The 21,336-nt window shown below is 36.5% G+C and overlaps 1 protein-coding gene and 2 long non-coding RNA genes across 3 annotated transcripts; 1 reads left to right on the top strand and 2 right to left on the bottom strand.

Moving 5' to 3' along the window:
• Nucleotides 1–375: 375 nt before the first annotated feature.
• Nucleotides 376–16,490, bottom strand: LOC107836645 (uncharacterized). Its single transcript, XR_001662591.1, has 3 exons — nucleotides 16,476–16,490; nucleotides 7,732–7,734; nucleotides 376–464 (listed from the first exon to the last, which is right to left on the bottom strand). It is a non-coding gene; the product is annotated as an uncharacterized LOC107836645 (long non-coding RNA).
• rdh12l (retinol dehydrogenase 12, like) lies at nucleotides 2,705–7,390 on the bottom strand. The gene is made up of 7 exons (XM_007555776.2): nucleotides 7,251–7,390; nucleotides 6,888–7,003; nucleotides 4,669–4,824; nucleotides 4,484–4,588; nucleotides 4,069–4,278; nucleotides 3,060–3,252; nucleotides 2,705–2,925 (listed from the first exon to the last, which is right to left on the bottom strand). The coding sequence occupies exons 1-7, from the start codon at nucleotides 7,262–7,264 to the stop codon at nucleotides 2,823–2,825; spliced, it is 897 nt and encodes a 298-aa protein (XP_007555838.1). The 5' UTR covers nucleotides 7,265–7,390; the 3' UTR covers nucleotides 2,705–2,822.
• Nucleotides 8,512–11,206, top strand: LOC103140568 (uncharacterized). The gene is made up of 2 exons (XR_476522.2): nucleotides 8,512–8,607; nucleotides 10,423–11,206. It is a non-coding gene; the product is annotated as an uncharacterized LOC103140568 (long non-coding RNA).
• Nucleotides 16,491–21,336: the final 4,846 nt, after the last annotated feature.

The following is a 21,336-nucleotide window of genomic DNA, read 5'->3' on the forward strand; positions in this document are numbered from 1 at the left end:
CCCCCGAAGGAAGGTTGAAGGAGCGTGGAAAACATTCGCTCGCTCTTCTATCAAAATTTTACTTAATAATAATAATAATTTTAATTTATAAAATGTGATTCATTACTTCACCTGTTTACATGCAACTTGAAGTGCTTGAATCAAACATTCATGAATGTTTAATGCATTAAATTATTAAATGAGAGAAAACTGTACACATATTTCAACACAAATGGTTCATGTTCCTCTTCAGAGTCTGCAGCCTTGCTGAGCTCCTCTCCTGGGGTTTCTTCCTCCTCAGCCTCTCCAGCTTGCTCCTCTTCTGTTGCCTCCGCTGCTCTGTTTTCATTGTTTACCTCTTCTGGGGTAAATAATGAAAATAGTCTCTGTAACTTGTTAATCCACCATGGTCTTTGTTGTGGTGTGCTATGTTGAAATAGTGGAATAAGCAGGCGTCACACGTAGCTCAGCTTCAGTACTCTCTTCTTCTTCTTCATACCGCATATCTTATCTTATCCATAGTCAGAGCTCCCCCTGCTGTCCTTTACATGCAATAACAAGACATAACAGTCTTTGTATCGCCTCTTTAATTGACGCGCATGTCGGTCCGATGTTGTGGCGTTTACCTCAGTGACCCATATTCAGCCATGGACCCAGTCCGGATTGAACTAATCCATTTCACACGTCGGTTTGCCTTTAAGAGGACATATCAGAACACACATCAGTATTAATGCTGTAAATTTGATAACACTAGTAAAACAGTTTACTTCACAATAATACAATAACCTCGATGTCCACTGACAAAACTCGGACTACGCTACATAAACAATAAGCCCGACCTAAGCAAGGTTGACCCACTTAAATGAATTCAACATTTAAGTGGGTCAACCTTAAATGACCCACTGCGTAAGACGGACCCAGAAGTGCTACGCAGAACTCATGGATTTTCTGTCCTTGTTATGGGTCGCTAAATATTAACTTTGCTAAGTTAATATTTAGCCCTTTTGGGCGTCATGGTGACATAATTAACTAATAAAATATATTGACCAAATCAGTGAAGGCATTTGGTCTAATAACATGATGAAGCTAATTGAACCTGTGATAGGTAAGAGAGACTATATATACCACCTTCTGTCAAATTTTAATCAGAGTTTAATGGATTAAAGGAAATTAACCCCCCCCCACCCCCACATCCGGCAACAGGAAAGCCCCTCCCCACATCCGGTGACCGATTCCCCCTCCCTGCATCCGGCATCCGGCAATTCTCCCCATCTCGTGACCGGAGATGGGGAGGGGGAATCCTTCCCATCTCCATTTTTTTCCACAGATTATCAGTCTCATAAACTGTCATGACATGGTGACGGTTTCCACAAATATTAATTCAAAGTCTATTGACTTTGAATTAGTCAATAGAAATGGAATAATTTACTTGTAAGTGAATAAATATACTATATTCTAAACCATGTTGAAATAGATTAGGAATATTGCAACTACCTCAGGTTTTAAACAGATTGTCTTCTTGATGCACAGCGTTCAGCAGAATGACCCCTGCCCACCAAAGAAACACAGATGCACGCGTGTGTGTGTGTCTGTCCTCAAGGATAAGAAAAGTTTACGGTGCGTCATTTGGTGTTGGACAATAGAATAAGTGCTGCATCAGGATCTTTAACAGGACATGAGACCCTGACCATCAAAGAAAACATTTGTGCTTGCGTGTCTGAGGCGGGGGGTGGGGAGGCGTCTGGATGAAGGGGGGGGGGAAACCCGCAAGAACGCTGTATGCGCTCGGTTTTTACCTTAGAATGGCCAACTCTGTTATTCCTCTGCCAATTTGATACAGTAGGGGCTTCCACACTTCCCATATCTGTCTCTGTCACTTATCAGAGGAGATAAGTGTTTAATCCGTTAACATGTAGTAACCCGTTTTTCCGAGGTGCCTTTAAACGCAACATGAGCGCTACGCCGCTCGCGCTGGGTTTACACCTGTGCGGCAGAAGGAGACCTGCTGCTGCTGTGCAGAGCTGCTCAGGTTTGTGTTAGAATCATGGCAGCAAAACAAAGAACTTTTCACAGTTTTCCCCCCAAACTGACTGAGTAGAGTAAAGCTGTTGGATGCAGGTAAAGTTAGCTACAAGATGACTAGCAAGTATCAATACAGCACCTTAAGCTTGTTAACAAGTAGCCTGTAGGCTACTGGTGCCGTTTATGTTCAGCTATGATTCATTTTGCCCCCCAAAAAGTTGATTCCCCAACTAGTGGAACAAGTCAGTGTCGGGATGGGGGCCCCCATCCCGACACTGACTGCACCCCCTTCGCTCACACACATCGTTCAACCAGCCATTTGTAAGCCATAGGGGGGCCCAGAAATAGTGTGGAAACCCCTGGGGGGGAGGGGGGCAGGAGAAAGTTTGGGAACTACTGCTCTAGCAGGTAATAAAGCTAAATCGTCAAATTTGACTCAAAGTTTTAAGTTTTTAAATTCAAATCTAATTTCTAAAAAGTGCACAAAAATGACAGGTAGCCAATTCTACATAATTGGCCTGGATAAACGCACCAGAACCAAATTAATCCCGTTATCAGCAAGCGCTCCTATGATAAAGTTTACACAGCTGGATCTTTTAAATAAGCATCCAGGTTTAGTGTGCAACTCAGCAAATCCCCCATCTGTTTGTTTAGTCAAAAAGACTAAAAATTACTTTATAGCTGCATTTATGAAAAAGAAAAAAGTTAGTAAAACCTTTTATTGACATAAATAGATACACAGAAGGGAAAATGCTGTAACAAGTAGTTTTCTATGAAGGCGTTAAAGGAATGAGTTTGTAAAATAAATAGGATGAAAGGCCTTAATCCCATGACAAGGACAGCATCTTGCAGCTCAGCTCCCACAGCTTCTGCGCCAACTCGTCGTCTTTTCCAGCAGCAGAGCAGCTAGCAGCAGCGCAGCCACTGCAAACAACCACAGGTTGAGATGAACTACTTTATATTCACATTTCATCACACAAATGGGTCATTTATGGAGACAATTCCCACAAAGAAGTCATTAACTGCCAACGAGCTGGTTAACTTTGAACTGAAAGTACCTGTAATATGCACCGCTCTCCTTTTCTAGAGACGGCTCCACGGCGCAGTAGATCGTGGTCTGAGCTCCCTCCACTGAGTCTTTGGTGAACGGTTTGGCAATTTTCATGAAGAACCTCTCGGGGGCGCTGAGGTGGCGCCACAGGTCAGTCTGAACGACGCCAGGGTGGAGGGAGTAGGTGGTCACACCGGTGCCTGAACGAGAACAAACCGCGTCCAACACATCAGGAACACCAAAACACATCAGGAGCTGAAAATGTCTTCATATCCAATGATCGACGAGGTTTAAAAGCCTTTACATTTTTTATGTGAAATCTTAAAGAGCTGCTTGAGGCCCTCAGGAATCAGATTTTAGCAGGTTTTGAATTGGGTAAGAACTAAAAACAAAACAGGAGCCTCAATGTCAAAGTATGACTTGCAAAGCAACTCTACCCTGAAAACAGACTTCAAGATACTATACAAGAAATCTCCAAATCCCTAAAATAGCATAAATAATTACAATCAGCAATTTTCCATCTTGCCAAGGGATAGTTAAAAGTGACCCATTATGTTTTCCTGAAGCAGGAAAATAGTTGACCAAAGTGCTGGAACTCTGCTGCGTTGCTAGGTGACTGGGGCTGGGGGAGGGGCTGAGTTCCACTGGGGTTGCTAGGTAACGGCAAAGTGCCACTTCTCTAAAGCTTTTTGAAACTGCCCGTTTTCCAGACACCATGAAATGGTAATTTATTGGCAATTTTTTTTTGAGCATTTGGGATGTTTTTAGAAGCAGTTGAGTTCCAAATGGAAGTACAAAAAAAAAAAAAAAAGGGAATTTAGCATAATCAGCATCTCTGAATTTGCTGGAGCCTGTTTTCATTTTCACCAACTTCCAATTCCTTCACAAACCATTATTTTTAAACCAATCATTTTATCCCTTAAAATAAAATAAAGCTCCAAACATGTACATTTCCAACAGCAATTTTAAATGAACCGTATAATAACTTAAATGGCAGAGATGAGGTTGTGACAGACCTTCCAGTCTTTTGGCCAGTGAGCGGGTGAAGAGCACGTTGGCGAGCTTGCTCTGAGCATAAGCTTTGTTCTTGTTGTAGCTTTTCTCGCTGTTTATGTCCTGCAGGTTGATTGAGCCCCAGGAATGAGCCATGGAGGACACGTTTACGATTCTGGCTGGGGCCGACCTTTTAATCAGGTCCATCAACAAGTAAGTCAGCAGGAAGTGACCTAAAGAAAGAAAAGGGCTTACATTTCAACTTAAATTCAAATGTTTTACAGAAATGAGAGCTAATGTAAATCACACCGACAACAAACCTCTATTTTAAGAAACACAAATGATGTGTTATTAATATTTGAATTATCTGATGCAACAATAATCACAGATGTGTCATGTTATTACAGACCAAGTTTGTCTGTGATTGGTTATGTTTACCAAAGTGATTGACTCCAATCTGCATCTCGAAGCCATCGGCTGTCTTCCCGTACGGACAAACCATCACACCTGCATTGTTGATGAGGAGGTTGAGCTTCTGCTCATCTGCACAGTAAAGAAAAAAGTTTTAAACTCTTGAAGCATTTAGATAAATTTAAATCTATTCCTCATGAAAGTCAGTTTACTTTGCTGGACGTTTGTTGCAAACTCTCTGATCGATTTGCTGTCTGATAAATCCAGTTTCATGCAGACGACGTTGTCGTTGCCGGAGCTTTTGATGACATCTGTCAAGGCCGTCTGGGCTTTCTCCATGTCCCGACACGCCAAGATCACTCTGGCCCCTAAATACACAAGAAAAAAAAAAAAAAAAAAAAAAAAGAAAACTGGAGTTTAGCATACTTTAAAGGAGAGAGAAGAAAAAAAAAACACAACACAGCAAGGGATTAAAACATACGATCACACACAAAATAAAGCCACATAACATCTGTATTAATGCCAAACTGCACAAAGAAACTCTTAAGACATGAGTAGAGCGCCCTCTTGTGACCAAAAGTGTGAAGGTTTCTCCTCAGGACCGGGTTATGCTTTGTTATGTTGGCCAGTTTGGACCTCCAACGATCCAACTATGATAGAAAGTTAGGTTGTTTAAATATTGTTACTTTAGGTAGTGTAGAGAAAAAAGAATTTGGTCTAAAAAAATAAGTTAAAAAGGGAAAGAAACTTCCTTAATTTACCATTTTTTTAAATGGAGCAAACAGTTTAAGTAAATTAAACTGACAAGAAAAAAAAAAAAAAAAAAATCAGTGAGTTCAAAACTGAATACTAAAGTCAATATACATTTCAAGATGCAGTAATTAATTTTGACCACAAGTATTTGAACATATTTTTCCCCCAAAAAAAGGTGTGACAAAACAAAAGAAGCTTTGTTAAACAAGAACTGGGTGCACAGATTTAGATACATTTAGGAGTATGTAAAACATTTTGGTTAAAAGCTGCTGGCAAACATCCCAGACACTGACAAGCCAGAATATTTCTGGAGGAAATCTCAGATGAGGTAAAAGATTGACAGTTATAACAAAAAGAGGTTTATATTCACATTTGGAGTTACATCTCCTTCAGCAACCATGAAGCCTTTGACTTTATATTAACCCTCAAATGCAGAAATGGAAAAAAAAAAAAAAAAAAAAAAATCTGTTTGAGGTGCAAGAGGGTGTTCATTCTGCATCTTGAAGACAGCCTGGCAAAACCCTAATGAGATAACGGGGATTATTTTTACCAACTCAAAAATTACAGACTGGTGTACAAATTAGTATTACATCATCTGTTAAATAACGATGATCTGAGCCACAAAGCAGCTGATAAACACATGGATGACTCGAGATTTGGTTATTCAACTGCCACAAATGACAACCGTCACTTCATTTATTTCTGAAACAACTTTAACATTTATGATTCTACTTCCTCTCTTATGTCAGATCAAAGCTTCTGATTGCATTCAACCACAGAAATTGGTGTAAATGTGTAAAACCACACTTTAAGGTTCCCACAGTGCTGCTTTTCATTCCCTTTTCCTGCAGAGGCACAAGCTAAAATAGTTTGACTTGAATTATGGAAGTTCAATAATTCAACTAAACAGCAGCTTTAATTCAGATTCTAATCAGGTTGTGAATTTAGCATGTTTTATCTTCCAGGTTCTCCAGAAAAGCCAATGATCCAAAACATGTAGAATTTAAGAGAGTATTCATTTAAACAAATTGCAAAGTAGCTTAAAAAAAACCCTAATTTATTATAGGGTTGAAATAATTAACCAGGTATTAATATGACTCTTAACTAGTTTAGTAATCAATTAATCGATAACTGGAGTATAGGTTTTACCCCGACTCATAATGTCCAAAAAGGCCAATTTCTAAAAAAGGCAGAGCAGTAATTAAGCCAAAAATATACACATATTTTGCATTTAAGTTAAACATTGTTATCTGTAAGCAAGTTTTCCCAAAACTCGCATAGTTTTAGCTTCACCTAGTTCAAATTCACTAATGTAATGTCATTGCTTTTTAAACAATGTTTTTTTTTAAAGAAGCGTTTCTTTCCATATTTTGTTGTATTTATCAAACGGTATCAAAAAGGCTTAAGTGGTTAAATGAAAAATCTGTAGAATGTGACCGTTTTTAATTTCGATTAATCTTCAGAATAAGCCGGTAGAATAATAAATTACTAAAATAATCGCTGGTTGTAGCCATAATTTATGACGTCCTAAGAATGACAGGTTTTTAAAGTCATTGCACTATTAGACCTTCATATCTTGACAAACTTATTATTTTGTTTGTTGTGATGTCGAGATCATTTAAAGTACCCAATGTCAACCCAGTAAAGATCAGAAACCAGGTTTGATTGAGATGTTTACCTCTTTTAGCCAGATCGATGGCCGTCTCTTTGCCTATCCCGGTGTTTGCGCCTGTGATCACCGCAGTTTGCCCATCGAGCCTGACGTCAGAGGACCAGGGAGCCCCGAAGAGGTTTCTGGGGAAGTTGAGAAATCTCAGCCGGTGTCTCAATCAACGTAATGGGCGTGGGCATTACTAAACTACCGCTAAACAAAACCATGGCAGTTCGCATTCAAGCTTAAATGTTACAAACGAGACGCTAATAGCTTAGCTTACAAACTGAAGTTTTGTTTGGCTAAAAGTTTACATACAGCTTTAGATGGTCAGCATTTTAAACAAACAACGTAAAGATTAAGCGATTACAAACAGAACAGAAGCCTCACCTTAGAGCTTGCATGTTACTTCCACTCAGTAGGCAGACAAAAATGTTACAAAAACCCCGAAAAAACGGACAAACTGGAAGCCAGTTCTTCGACAGCTTCCACCACAGCCTTTCTCAATGAAAAGGCAAGGCTGTGACGAGGCACTTATCCCCAACGGACAGGCGTTTTGACCAATCAGATGCGAGCTCGTCAGTGGTAGACACAGCTGATTGGTCAAACTCTAAAATTGGTGTCACCCTTTTTGATTGGGCGACGCCAATCAATATTAGATAGACAGATAGACAACAGATTAGATAGATTTCATTACAGACTCATAAAAAAGAAAACGAACAAAATATCAAGCTAACAAAATGTACAAATGATGACTTTTCTTCTGTTTTTATACCCAAACGTCACACTTCAACCACATTGATAATATATGTTTTTTCTTTAAAAAGATGTGTCTACATGGAAAGTTGGTTGATGTTTAGTTGCTTATAACTAACTTTTGAGATAAGAGGTGGACTGATTGTATTTGAAACTAATCGTTTCATTCAAATTTTTGTTTCTGTGAACATGTGATATGCACATTTTAAAATATAAATGAATGAAATGAACAAATAAATAAATAAATAAAATCAATTTGTTGAGGCTTGGAATGCAGTTGGATAAGAAATGTTCACATAAGGTCCCAAACAACCGAAACTTCAAAAAGTATGTAAATAAATTGTCTTTTCAACATTTTTGGGTCCATAGAAATGCATGCAACACTTGCTCAGACTTTAGATTTGACAGATAGATTTTATTACAGACCTTATTACAAAGTCCAAATTACATAAAAAAGAAGGTAAAAGGTAAAGGTAATTTTATTTATATAGCACATTTTCAGCAACAAGGCAATACAAAGTGCTTTACAGGAATTAAAAGGAAATACAAACTAAATAACAAACCAAAGGAAAGGGCAAAAGAAGAAAAAGCTAATAACGATGTTCCACAAACTACCACAACTTCAAAAAGTAAAGAGTAAATTGTCTTCTCGACATTTTTGGGTGCATGGAAACACTTGCTCCAATTTGTGTTGGTTTTCACATAAAATCCAAATAAAATACATTGAAATTATTTTTTACTCCAAATAAAATCTTTTGAAATGCTTTCAGATAATAAATTAATTTGTAAAAGTAAAGGACGAATTTAATGTCATATTGAAGTGACTGTAAATAACTGAAACTTAACGTATAAAAGCAAACTCTAGAAACGTTGCAACATTTGTCCAGCAGGTGGCAGCACACGATCACAGACTGCTTTAAACAACCAGCGGAAGCATTTTTCTCTTTCACACCGTTAGCCCTGAGACGCGACTCTTCGGACAGATTAACAGGTTGGTATTTGGGTAAATCACGTCCTTGGCACAGAGTCTCCGCTTTCCTCCCGGCCAGCAATTTGCATGAAGCCCAATTATTCATCAGGCCTCTTCAAAAAGATCTCCAAAAAACACCATGAATGGCTCATTCATGAGCTTCAGAGATTGTTGGCAGCAGTAACAGAGGGCTTACACTGCAGATAGAAGGTCATTAGAGTAGGAAACACTGACTGCGCTGTTCATCAGCTGATTGTGCGCAAGCAAACATTTCCTTCCCTTTTCTGTCTGTAAGATCAGTCAGCAAAATTGTGGGTTTTTTAGTGTTTCAAGTGCATCTGTGGAAGAAGAAAAAGAAGAAATCTGACAGGGAGTATTACATTGTGTAGTGAGTGGTTGTGACCGAGTGGCCTTCCCAGGAATGCATATAAATCAGCTTCTTTGCATTTTGTCAACAAATAAATCCAACAATCCTGCGATTTTGTAACCTTTGGCCTCCAATACTTCCTGAAAGCAGAAACAAGATCTTCTACAACAATCAGTTTTTCCAGTATTTTTAAATCTCTCATTCCATATCTGACTTGTTTATTATTGTCTTGCCAACTTCCCGTTTGTGTTTGTTGTTTTTGTGTCATCGGATGAACGAAACAGTTGACCTAACCCCTTACCGGCGCCACAGTAGCAGCTTCCCGAAAGCCAAACACAATAGTGAGGCAGGAGGATACACTGCATGAGCAATGTGAACAATTTGTTAGCCATATTGGGAGTATTAATATTGCTATGACAGATGGAAGCCCAGAGGATGCAGTTATTATTTATATGTAGGAGGCAAAGGGGAATAAATAAACAAATGAGAATCAGAGAATAGCCTGTGCTGATGGCGATGAATTGACAATGGCTGTAATGATCTGATGGGCTAAAAATAAACCTGCTGCACAGAAGAATACACAATAAAATAAAAACGGGAAGGATACACCTGTAAAGGCAACTTCTTGTTTTCATCAGGGCCGGGCAAAACCTTTTCGGGGCCCTAAGCAGATTTTCAGTTTGGGCACCCATACCAACATGCTAACACCAGATACTTTATCACTGTGTGTAACATAGCTACTGTCATTAGCATAATTAGCATTATACTAGTGTTGTTGAATTGCAGTTATTTAAATGTGCAATATTATTTTACTTATTTGAAAGTGACATCAGCTGATAAACACAAACTTTACAGTAAACAAGTTAAGAAGTTTTTAAAAGTAAAACGTAGCTATTCATATATTTCCTCTGCAGTAGAAGACATTAACCATTATTTGTGTAACAACTATAAAGACGATATAGAAATTATTTTGTCACTTGTAATAGAATTTATTTTGTATTATTCAAAGTTATTTTAAATATGTAAATATATTTTAGCTTGGTGCTCATGGGGGCCCCTTGGTGGTGTAGGGGTTCATTTCTTCTCTACAACAGCGAAACAGCAAATAACAGGGCATCAGCTTAACTGCTAATGCCCTATTTTTAAAGAATAAAATGTATTTTGAGGTAAGAATCCACAATGAACCAACAATACAAGATCACAAACTCTAGGAAAAAAAGAAAAAGGTAACCAAAAGTTCAAATTTTCTAAAGACTTAAAAAAAATCCCTTTGACAAAAAAGGATGAGAGATATTCTTTGATGTTATGCAAACAGAAATATTTTTAGCGCAGCTTGAAAAAACAACCCGTAAGATAAGTTTGTATCAATGTTTCTTAAACAGATCAGAAACAAAGCTGGAACAGGAACCACCCAAATGTTTATATTACAACAGTATCTGTCCAAGGTCACTTTCTTTCTGCCTCCACAGACACACTCACACAGGCGGCCAGCAGTCTGGACTCTCATCTACAAAACCTGAAATTATCCGAAGCTCTGGGGGATGATAAGCATCTCCAAGTGTCCATATCTGCTGTCACCACCTCCACTGGACAGAAAGATATCTTTTCTAATGTTTTTTTTCTGTTTGATCTTTCCCCCCTTCACTGCCTCCCTCACTTCTTTGAGTGGTTACATAACACATGAACGCTGCTATTTGTTTGTGTAAACTGTTCGCCTTTGCTGATACAATCTCTCTATACCTCTGTAATTACAGTCCCTTTTTTTTTTTTAAAAAGTGGCCTTGTTGTTCACCAGATGACAGAGTTCTCCATCTCTCCGTGGCGCTGCCGACTGAAACATGTTGCATCGTTTAGCCACTCCAGTTCCCTTTGATTGCTCAACATGCATTTTTTCTCACCATTTTTCATTTTCTCAGGGGAAATCAAACTTGGAGGTCACTCTAAAGTTTCTAAGTCTTTTGAGAATTGAAAAAATATCTATACAACTTTATCAAAGGGGAAGATAAACATCATTCGCCTTAGCTTTTTTATGTTTACATGAAGTTTGTATCTTGGTCTGCAGTGCTGTACACATATTTTAAATCACTTTGAATTCTGTTTTAATTTACCATTTCATATTTGATGCTTTTTCTGCTCATTTACTTCATAACATGATATAATATTGTTCAATATTTGATAGAAAAATCTGGAAAACATACAATAAATAAAGTGGAATTATCAGGGCTAAGAAAGCGGCCTGGTTCAAATGAACAGGATCTAAATCACATGTGTCAAAGTTGAGGTCCAGGGGCCAAATGTGGTCTGCTAACACATTTTCTTTTTCCCTTCACTTAATGTCAAGTTATAGTTTGTGGTCGATGAGGCGAGTAACCAAAGGTCACATTTAATAACATCATATAAAAGCACAAAAATTGCAAAATTCCTTGCACATATTTCAAAATTAGCACCACAAAATCAGTGATTTTAATTGCAAAAAATTACAAATAAATTGCAAAATCACTCATAAGACATGAGTTGCTTTTTCATCAATGTTAAGGGATTATTACTTAAAATAAAACAAGCTCCTATATGTTGCTGAAAAGTTACTTATGAGTTAGTTTTGTCTTATTTCAGGTGTACTAAGATATTAGTAGAAACTAAACAAAAATAGCTGGTCAGGTTTTGTGTTTTTGCAGTGCAGCATCCTGACGGCATCATCAACACGCTGGGCGATGCTTATCTTTAGCAGGTACAGAGCAGCTGGTAGCAACTGATGTGAAGATGGATGAAACTAGATACAATCCTGGAATAAAACCCGTTGAAGGCCACAAAACACTTGAAACTGAAGTGGAGTTTTATCTTCCACCAGAACAACGACCCTAAACTTAGAGCCAGAGCTGCAACACAGAAATCCAAGCAAGAATCAGAATCAAAAATAAACATTCACAGGCAGTCTCCAGTTAGACAAATATTTAATCAAAATAAAAATTTACTGCTCCACTAGAGCTGAATAGAAATGCACACCACACTTTCTAGATTTAAAAAGAACTACATAATTTCGTCATTATAGCTCCTTAAAGCTGCAGTATTTAACTTTTGTAAAAAAAAAAAAAAAAATATATATATATATATATTTTATACATATTTGTATTTTGTAACAGCATAATATAAAATAGATAATCTGTGAAAAAATTGAGCTCCTCTGTCTTCTCCCAGTGCTCCCAGTACAAACTGCAGAAATACACCACTCACCCAGACAACCAATATGAGCCAGGAGGCGGGTCTTAGTGCTGTCAATCACTCTCGTGCTCACCAACCAATTACGGTGGATAAACAGTTTTCCTGGAACAGTGAGTTGTTTCTCCTCCAATAGGCATACACAAGCTTGATTGACAGCGCTAACACCTGCCTCCTGGTTCTGACTGGTTGTTTTTGGCTGGAAGCGTTACATTTCTTCAGACTGATTTTTTTCACAGATTATCTGTCTGACATGGTGACAGTTTTAACAAATTTGGAAAATAACATATTTTTGTAAAAGTTAAATTTGCAGCTTTAAATTAATTATACCCAGGTCCAGCTCTGTCTTTTAGATGCATCTCTTCTCCAACATGTGAGTCAAATAAAAGGGCCGTTCCCAGGCGGCTGCAGAGCTGAATGACGCACTGATTGGGAAATTCAGCTGCTTGACTCAAGCGTGTTGGAGAAGAAATGCAAATAAAAGCTGCAGGATAGCAGAGCTTAATTCTTCAACTAAAACTCAATTTATATAATTATACATTAAAATAAAAAGAGCATCCACGGATAAATGTAGTGCAGTAAAGCTAGCTAATTAACATGTGCATTGTGGTTCGACTCTTTGACTGTGGGGAAACAGGAACTGATCAATACCCACTGCAGAGTCATTAGATGGAGAGCAGAAAGCTGATTTTAACTGATGTTGTTGGCTGTTAACAGCTTTTTACCCCGACAGTCAGCTAAAGTCTAGAGTGGCGTTCTGATCATAATTTAAATAATTTTATTTAAAAGAAAACGGCATTTGAAGTTTGGGTTTGAAGAAAACTCCAAAGTTTTACTCTTAGATGTTACATTTTTCTTCTTTATATGAGACAGTGATGGTTAATTAGATCATTTACATAGCGCCAAATGTCTGCAAATGTCTTTACATTACGGTTGGGCATTTATTTGTTATTTATTGTAATAAATTTATGATCACAATAAAATTTTGTCATAATAAATTCCAATTAATAATGTTTTAAACTCCCTAAAAGTATCCATATTGTTGGGATTATTTTTACTATTTTTCTCTTCTGTTTGTTCATTGGTATTCTATCAATAGTGTGTGATTGAAGTGGAGAGTAGCAAAAGTCAGATTTAACCTCATATAAATGCAAATACTGCAAAATTCCTAGCAAATATTCCTAAATTAGCACCAACAAATCTGTGATTTTGATGCAAAAAAACCCCACAAAAACAATTGCAAAATCCTGGAGGGACTGATCAATGTGAAAAGATGATCAATAATATTATTGAATCCAGAAACATATAGTAATATTTTAACAGTTTACTGGGTTTTATCCAGAGGTGAGTAGAATACCCAAAAAATGTACTCAAGTAAATGTAGCACTACTTCAGTACATTTTTACTGAAGTAAAAGTAAAAAGTATCCGTCCAAGAAATTACTCAAGTAAGAGTAAAAAAGTATTTGATAAAAGGTAACTCAAGTACCGAGTAACTGGTCAAATTATCAATCATTCAATATTTAAAAATTACATCACGAGATGGACCAAAATATAAATTTATGTTGAAATTTTGGTATTTTAAACACCAAAATGACAGTAATTAATTTAAATAAATAAATAAAAATCAGGCAAAAGAAAATGTTTCCAAATCAGTTTCTTTCAATAAAAAGACATACGAAACTTTAATAAAACCTGCAGGTGTGTATCTGAGTTTTTGGTGAATTTTTCTTAAAACATGTTTTTCATTCAGTCAGTAGAAAATCCAGAAATTGTACTCAAGTAAGAGTATAAATACTTAAGTAATAAAATAGTAAAAGTAAAAAGTACAGTGTAGTGAAAATACTCCCTAAATTTACTCAAGTAAATGTAATTGAGTAAATGTAACTAGTTACTACCAAACTCTGGTTTTTCAGTGTATTGTGGCCCTTTGAGGACCTTCATGATTTCGATTTGGCCCAGAATTAAAACGAATTTGATGCCTCTGGTCTGAACTAAAAACTGCAGGATCTCCAGGATTTTCGTCCTCCATGGATTGATCCTCACCATTTCATCGTGATGAAAGGATGAAGGGACATCAGCTCAGTGTCACCTTGTTGCTCCAAACTGGACCAAGGAAATGGGATCCACTGTGTCCTTTCAACATCAATGTGATTAGTGGATTCAAAGCGGCCCTTCAGGATGAAAGTGGGACAGTCGGAGAATCTAGGTTGGGTTTCCCTTTGAAGGTGAGCAGACGCTCGCAGCGGCTCTGCAGTGTCCTGCAGGAAACAGGCGAGCCGATCTATTTATAGAGACTTTTCAAGCAGCCAGAGGAGCTGCTAGAGAGAGGAGCAAAACAGAAGCCTCCGATTTCTGCATGAAATTTGTATCGGGATGAGGCATATAATATGCATCACGTAAAGAAGACTCATACTTGTCTTGATGTAGTTTTAATCATTGCTTTGCGAGCAGGATTTTGATGTTTTTATTTGTGGATATTAGAGAGAAATGGTTTATAAATCCATTTAATTTTATGGTGCTCAAACTCTAAGTGGTTTCTAGGGAGGGTGGAAAGTAATAAAGGATGACCCGATCTGATTCCAGTCGGCCAGAAACTCTGCAGGACACTTCAGAAATTAGAAAAAAATGATTTCCCCAAAATAATTGTTTTATTTTATTACCGTTCCCTTCCATCTGTCACCCATCATTCTGATTTTTCATCCTGATTTCTATGGAATATCAAAAATTGTCTTTAAATAAATTTCATATCAATTTGAAAGGCTAATAAATAGATACAAGACAACTAATGCTATCATGTCTATAACTGAATTAGTCTGAAAAATGCACGAGTTAGTTTCAGTTAACTATAGTTTTACCCCATTCATTTCCAATTAAAATGTCTCCATTTCAGTTTTTGTTAGTTTTAGTTAACTATAATAACCTTGTTTCCCACAGTGGGGCAGACGTTTGTCTTCCAGACGTTCCCAGGTCTATCCCAAGCCGTAAACGGGTTTATAAGGTTTACAAAACATAATCGACTTGAATGATTTGTGATCTTCCTCCAACAGTTTATCAAATGGGAAGCAACTTACAGGATTTGACATTTACCACTGTTTGTTCAGTTGTAATGCAGAACGCTGGGCAGCAGGATTTCAGACAAAACGCATCACTGAGTGGTTTTATTCATGGAGACTCAAAATGTATTTAAATGCTAAGGTCTGAGTTTACTTAATCAAATTGTAATTATCTGGTTTGGTAAACTAAGACGGCCTGAGAACGCAAAGACTTGTTTGAGCTTAGCACTAAAGTTAGTTTCTGGTCCACCTAAATGGACATAAATGTTTTTAATTTAAAAATAGCTGTTGATTTAGCTCAGACGCAAATTAACAGCTTGGGATGAATATGATAGTTTGAAAAACGTGTTTGTTGCAGTTGAAAACCAATTTAAATGAGCCATATCTTAAATTGCACTTCAGTGTTGAGGCTTATTTTCAAATTCTCAGCATTAATCAGTGAACAAGCAGCACTTCATGCAAAGGAAAGCTATGACGACACAGAAACATACTTATTTTTAATCTGAAGAGCTACATTTTAAACGTACTAGGACCATTATATTCATTACATAACAAGCTCATGAGTAGGGGTTATCAGTTCTCTTTATTGCATTTTAAACACAAATACTTAATAATTATCAGGCCATTAATCACAGATCCCAATAGTCTGCAACAGGGTTTTGATGTTTATGTCTTAAATATCTTGAAATTTCAGAACTAAAACAAAAAAAATGTCAACCATAAAAAAAAGACTCGGAAAGCTGCACATGATACACAGTTTACGATGTTTCATGACGTCATGACCATCCGCTGCCATCCCTTTTGTCGGTAATTAGCTCAATTGTTAGCATTAGCACTCATATGCTAGCCTGTTTTGCCGACATTAGCATCATGCGCTCCCAATACCGTTAAGCTATTAGCTCTTATTAACAGATCTGGAAATGATATCACACATAAATTGAGTGTATTCAAGTGCCAAAAATGGCGAAATCCAGAAGGATTTTGCTAACTTTCGATGAGTAAATATGTTTAAATAATACAAAAGTCTGATCATTTGCGGTCCTGAATCGCTTGGTTAGCAACAGGCCGGTAAAGGCCTACTACTATTATGGCAACTGGACTGGAGTCAGGTAGGAAAACAGCGTGAAATAGGAGCGGACATTTAAATTAATTACAATGTGATGAGCAGCAATTACTGAACAGGTTGACTAGCATCAGGTAAAACACCTGGGGTTGACTAATTTCCATAATGCAGGCTTTGTCACAGCGGACTTCTGTCTTCTTCTTGTGTTTCATTGGCGGTTGGCAAGAAACATTTGGTAAGAAACGTTTGGTATGCATTACCGCCACCTACTAGTATGAAATGTGGTTCAAAACTTCATTAACTTTGTTTTCCCAAAAAGCTTAATTCAAATGTGAATGTTTTTAAATTCTTAATCTCCTGGTTGTATATATATATTAAACTAAATGTTTGTTTATATATTCTTTCTAAACTCCTCCAACATTAACCTTTTTTCTATCTCATTTCTCTAATATAGTAATATACTGTTTTTATGTATTATTTTCTCCCAACTTTTTAACAAATGACAGGTATCTATTTTTACTAAGAAGCAATAGTAAAATGGGAGATTTTTTTTTCTTGATTGCAACAAATTAAATCAACAGACATGGGGTTATTTTGAAGGAAGTGCTTAATTTCTCATGAGACATAATTGGTTCATCAGGTGTTCCACATCATGCTAATGAACAAATATAATCAACCACAAGGCTGGAGCTTGTGTCTGGGCAGAGCAGAACAACCAGATACTTTCACTAGCATTTTGTTTTACTTTTCCATGCAAAATTATAGGTGACAAAATGTGACGGCTTGCATAAGAAGGCCGCAAAAGTATTTATAGAGATTGGTGGTTAATGATGTTTATGTTCTAGTGATGCATGTAGCTCTGTTTGCTAACTCAGCTACAGCATTTTTAAAAGCTACCAGCTAATTGGTTCTCAAACACATCACGCCTTTACTTTTCCTAAGGGCATGTTGTGTGTTGTGTGGAGCACATGCAAAACCAGGTGCATTTTGACTCGCTACAGAGATGGAGACTGATGTTTGAAGGGGATAAAAGAATCATACAGCTTGTTCTTAGAAAAACAAATCACTCTGACCTCATCCGCACTCTTCCATGACCCAACATGCCTCTCGGGTTGGCAGCGTCCAAAAATACCCGAGTCCTGATGATACATTTGGATTGGGGACACTGCTTCTTTATGTAATCCAACTTGTTTGGAAATGGAAGAAAAAATGCAAATCTGTGGTGCCTAATTGGTTTTTAGATTTAGGATATTATCACTAAAATCTATATATTAATACTGATCTATCTGGAGTAAGATCTCTGAATATCATCTCTAACAACAAGGCATTTGATTCAGACTCTCTTTGTCGGCTAAAAGGCATTTCAATGAAATCTCCAGGGCCTAGACTTGATTTTCTATGTTTTTCTTTCAGGGATTACATTATATAAGACGCCACATAATCCCAATTTGTATGTAAACTAGATTTGTGGAGTGATCAGGCAGATTAAAAGCGCTTTCAGGCTGAACAGCATTTCAGTGTTTTTACCATAAATTCTCTTCTCCATTCCTAAATTCACTTTTTTAATCTTTAAATCTTTCCTGAAAATATCCTCAAACTTAAAATACTATGATTACAACACTGATCACATAAAGTCTCTTTAGTCTTTAATAAAAAAATTCCACCACATTTTAGCTACGAGAGAGAAAAAAAGAAAATGGTATAAAAAGCAAATTGTGACTCAGAGTGAATATTATACAAATAATATTTACCAACACATCATTTTTATTTGCATATGAAGCCAAATTAAAATTTGTAAAAATCTGACAAGTAAGCTTTCACATATAGTTAGGAAAACAGAGTAGAAGGAAAAGTGTAAGTCAGTCAAGTGTAAGTCAGTCAGCGTTGATAAAGGCTGAGAAAACCTTAGAGAGTTGCTCTTGGGATTGCTAACTAGACTCTTGAGTGTTCTTGTAGTCTCTTTGCAATTTTCTTGCAACACCTGAACAAATATTTCTCTCATGGATGAGTGACCCTGAGAAAGTTGATTAAAAACTAATCAGTAAATTGGTAGAAGGAGAGAAAACATTATTCAAACTGTTTAGACAACTAAAGATAAACTGCAATTTACAAGTAGAAGAAGTAATGGGTTCAGTTAAACATTAAGGTGTTACAGAAACATATTTTTGTCTTTAAAAGGGCTGAGAAAGGAAAACAGTCAAATAATGATTCGAAAATCACTTCAAAATTTGTGACCTGACTAGAGCCACTGCCTTTTTGCTGCTCAGCTCTCACTCTCAGTGGCTTTACCCTACTGTAGCCAATCACATGTGAGGATATGGGATCATAACATTATGTGAAAATAGAAAGGGGGACATGACAGTCATGATCTGAGAATCTGTTCATCTCTTCAGTCAACAGACTCCTATAAAGAAAGCTGAATCTGGCTGCAGTTTAAAGATATTATGTAATATACTAATTGATAAATTAAGATTGTGTTTGGAAGATTTCTTTGTAGTGTTCATTTGTTTTTGTGTTAAATAAAAACTAAACGTTTGATATAAATAATATAGAAAAGTAAGAAATTTAATAAAAACACCACATTTAATTGAAATGAATTGAATTTTCCTTTATTAAAGGAAACTTATTAATTTCATTTGGGATCAATATTTGAATTTGAAACACAGTTAAAATCACATTAATTTGTTTCTTTTCACTATATGTCATTATAAAACTTATCATATTCTTTGTCATTTCTGCCAGAAGTAACATCCGATTGATTACAAAATGTATTTCCATTGCAGTCGTGCAAAATATACAAATTTTGATAATTCTGAAAAATCACCTCATCCAAACGCAAAAAACATTTATTGAAAAACAAGATTTTCTTTTTAAACTTCCATGTTTCCATTAAGCAAATTTGTCAGTATTTTGTAGAAATCCACTTTGACAATGGACTTGTTTTGGCCAAAGCCAAATTCTGCTGCTTTTATAGACAGAAACTCGGAGCCTGGCTGGTTTCTGCGTTCTTGGAGTCCTGAAGACTCTGGATATATAATCTTTTGGCCCTGTAGAGTCAAAGCTGACTGGCACATTGTTAAAACGGAGAGTAAAGTTCCTTTTGCTATTCATTGAACCTAAATGAGCTGCAAGGGCCAGAATGAAAGGATAAAAGGAAACCATCCGGCCCTGTCCAGCTCTGAGAGAGAGAGAGAGAGAGAGATGCTGGGTTCAAAAGCATCTAAATGAAGGCCTGACTTCATTCAAACTGGGATTTATGCCAATTATTTTCTTTTTTGGTTTTCAGATGCAGCAGAATATAAGATCCAGGCATGGACGGTTACTATTCTGGTCTGTTTACCAGTTTGGATCCATTTAGGAGGCCATGTTTGGTTCAATGTCTCCATAATTAAAGTTTTATGACCTTTTCTCTGATCCAAACTCTTGAAATATTTTTAGTCTCAGCTTGACAAAGAAAGGAAAACGTTTCAGTTTAATTCACATGAGTGAAAAGATCCTTGGATCTTGTATAAAAGGGAACAACTCCTGAACACAATTTTCATATCCTGCTACCAGATATCGTAAACAGATGGAAGTATTGCTGCAGGCGTTCCTGGGCTTTTTTTAGACAGATTACTGACAACACAGATTTGTGCCTCACTTTTTGAGCCTGTCTTGTCCTACATTGTCTTTTAAGGAGAATTGGCATCTGATGTGTGGACTCTGAACCCAACCAGCAGCTGTTGGATTCAACTTTTTCCATTTCCCCTCCAGGTTACTGGACTGATTTCAGATTCCTGGGAAATAAAACCAGAGGCTGTTTGTTTTCTTTGAAAGATTTCTTTGGGGACTCAAGATGGAAGAAAATAGCAAAACCTTTACTTCTAAACATTCCTGTTATTTATGTACAACTTTGTACTTAGTCAGGATCTATTTTGTCGCCCATTTGTGTATCTATTTTGGATCTGTCGCGTTCATCCCTTTCAACTTCGATTTTGTAGCTGTAAGGATTTAAATTAGTTCTGGACGATATGGCTGATATATCTATAGTTCTGGACGATATGGCTGAAAAAAGTATAAACACTTCATATCAATCAGTATAGATAATTATTTATTAGTTTTTTGTTTTAAATATTTGAAATACTGCCAAACTCACTCTAAAACCTTCAACTACTGCTGCGGAAGTTACTTAACAGGTCGTTGCTAGGTAACCATAGGACGAGTGAGTTGCTAGGTAACCGTAGAGTGACTGAGAGTGAGATAGTAGATGCCACCAATTTTGAAGAATGCTGTGCTTTGTTGGGTCAGAGTTCAGTGAAATTATTGAACATTCTCAAACAAATATTATCTATTGATATTGATCATGTGTCTATCACAATATATATTGTTATTGGTTTATTGTCTAGTGCTAATTTAATGTACTCATGCTGATTAATATGCACTGTCCCTTATGGAATAAATTCAACTTTACTATGTTGTATTTACCTTTGATTACAAAAACTTAAAATATTCAAGTACTTGCAACTTAAACTCAGTAAGCTTTTTGAACACTTTAAATCTAGCCGTACCTAGTTAAAAATAAATAGTTTTGAAAAGTAAACTTTAATAAAAAATTTGTAAACTTGTTGCCTCAAAAAAAAATTCTATTAATTTAACTACTAACTTGGGTGATTTTTATAAGCACAACTTAAGTGAACCTGATAAATCAAATTATATTTTAATTAAACGACACTAAAAACTTAATTTTTTTGTATGTAGTGCACCTGGAAAGTATTCAGAGTGCTTCACTTTTTCCATATTTTGTTTCTTTGCAACATTTATTCCAAATTGTATTAAAGTAATCTCTGAAAACCAAGACATCAAATTTATTTAACTAAAGGTTTACCAGAGAAATAAAAAAAATCAGCATGGAAATCAAACTGCATCCCTTTTTAGACTTTATATAACAGCATCAAAAATATGAGAAGATTTCTTCCTTTGCAGTGTTTTCTTTCACAAAGTGTGGCTTCCTGTTTTGGATCAAATACTAAACTTTTACTGCAGCGGTGAAATAATCAGTTACATAAATGT

Source organism: Poecilia formosa, unplaced genomic scaffold (genome assembly GCF_000485575.1).
Source record: "Poecilia formosa unplaced genomic scaffold, Poecilia_formosa-5.1.2 Scaffold72, whole genome shotgun sequence".
Lineage (NCBI taxonomy): Eukaryota > Metazoa > Chordata > Actinopteri > Cyprinodontiformes > Poeciliidae > Poecilia > Poecilia formosa.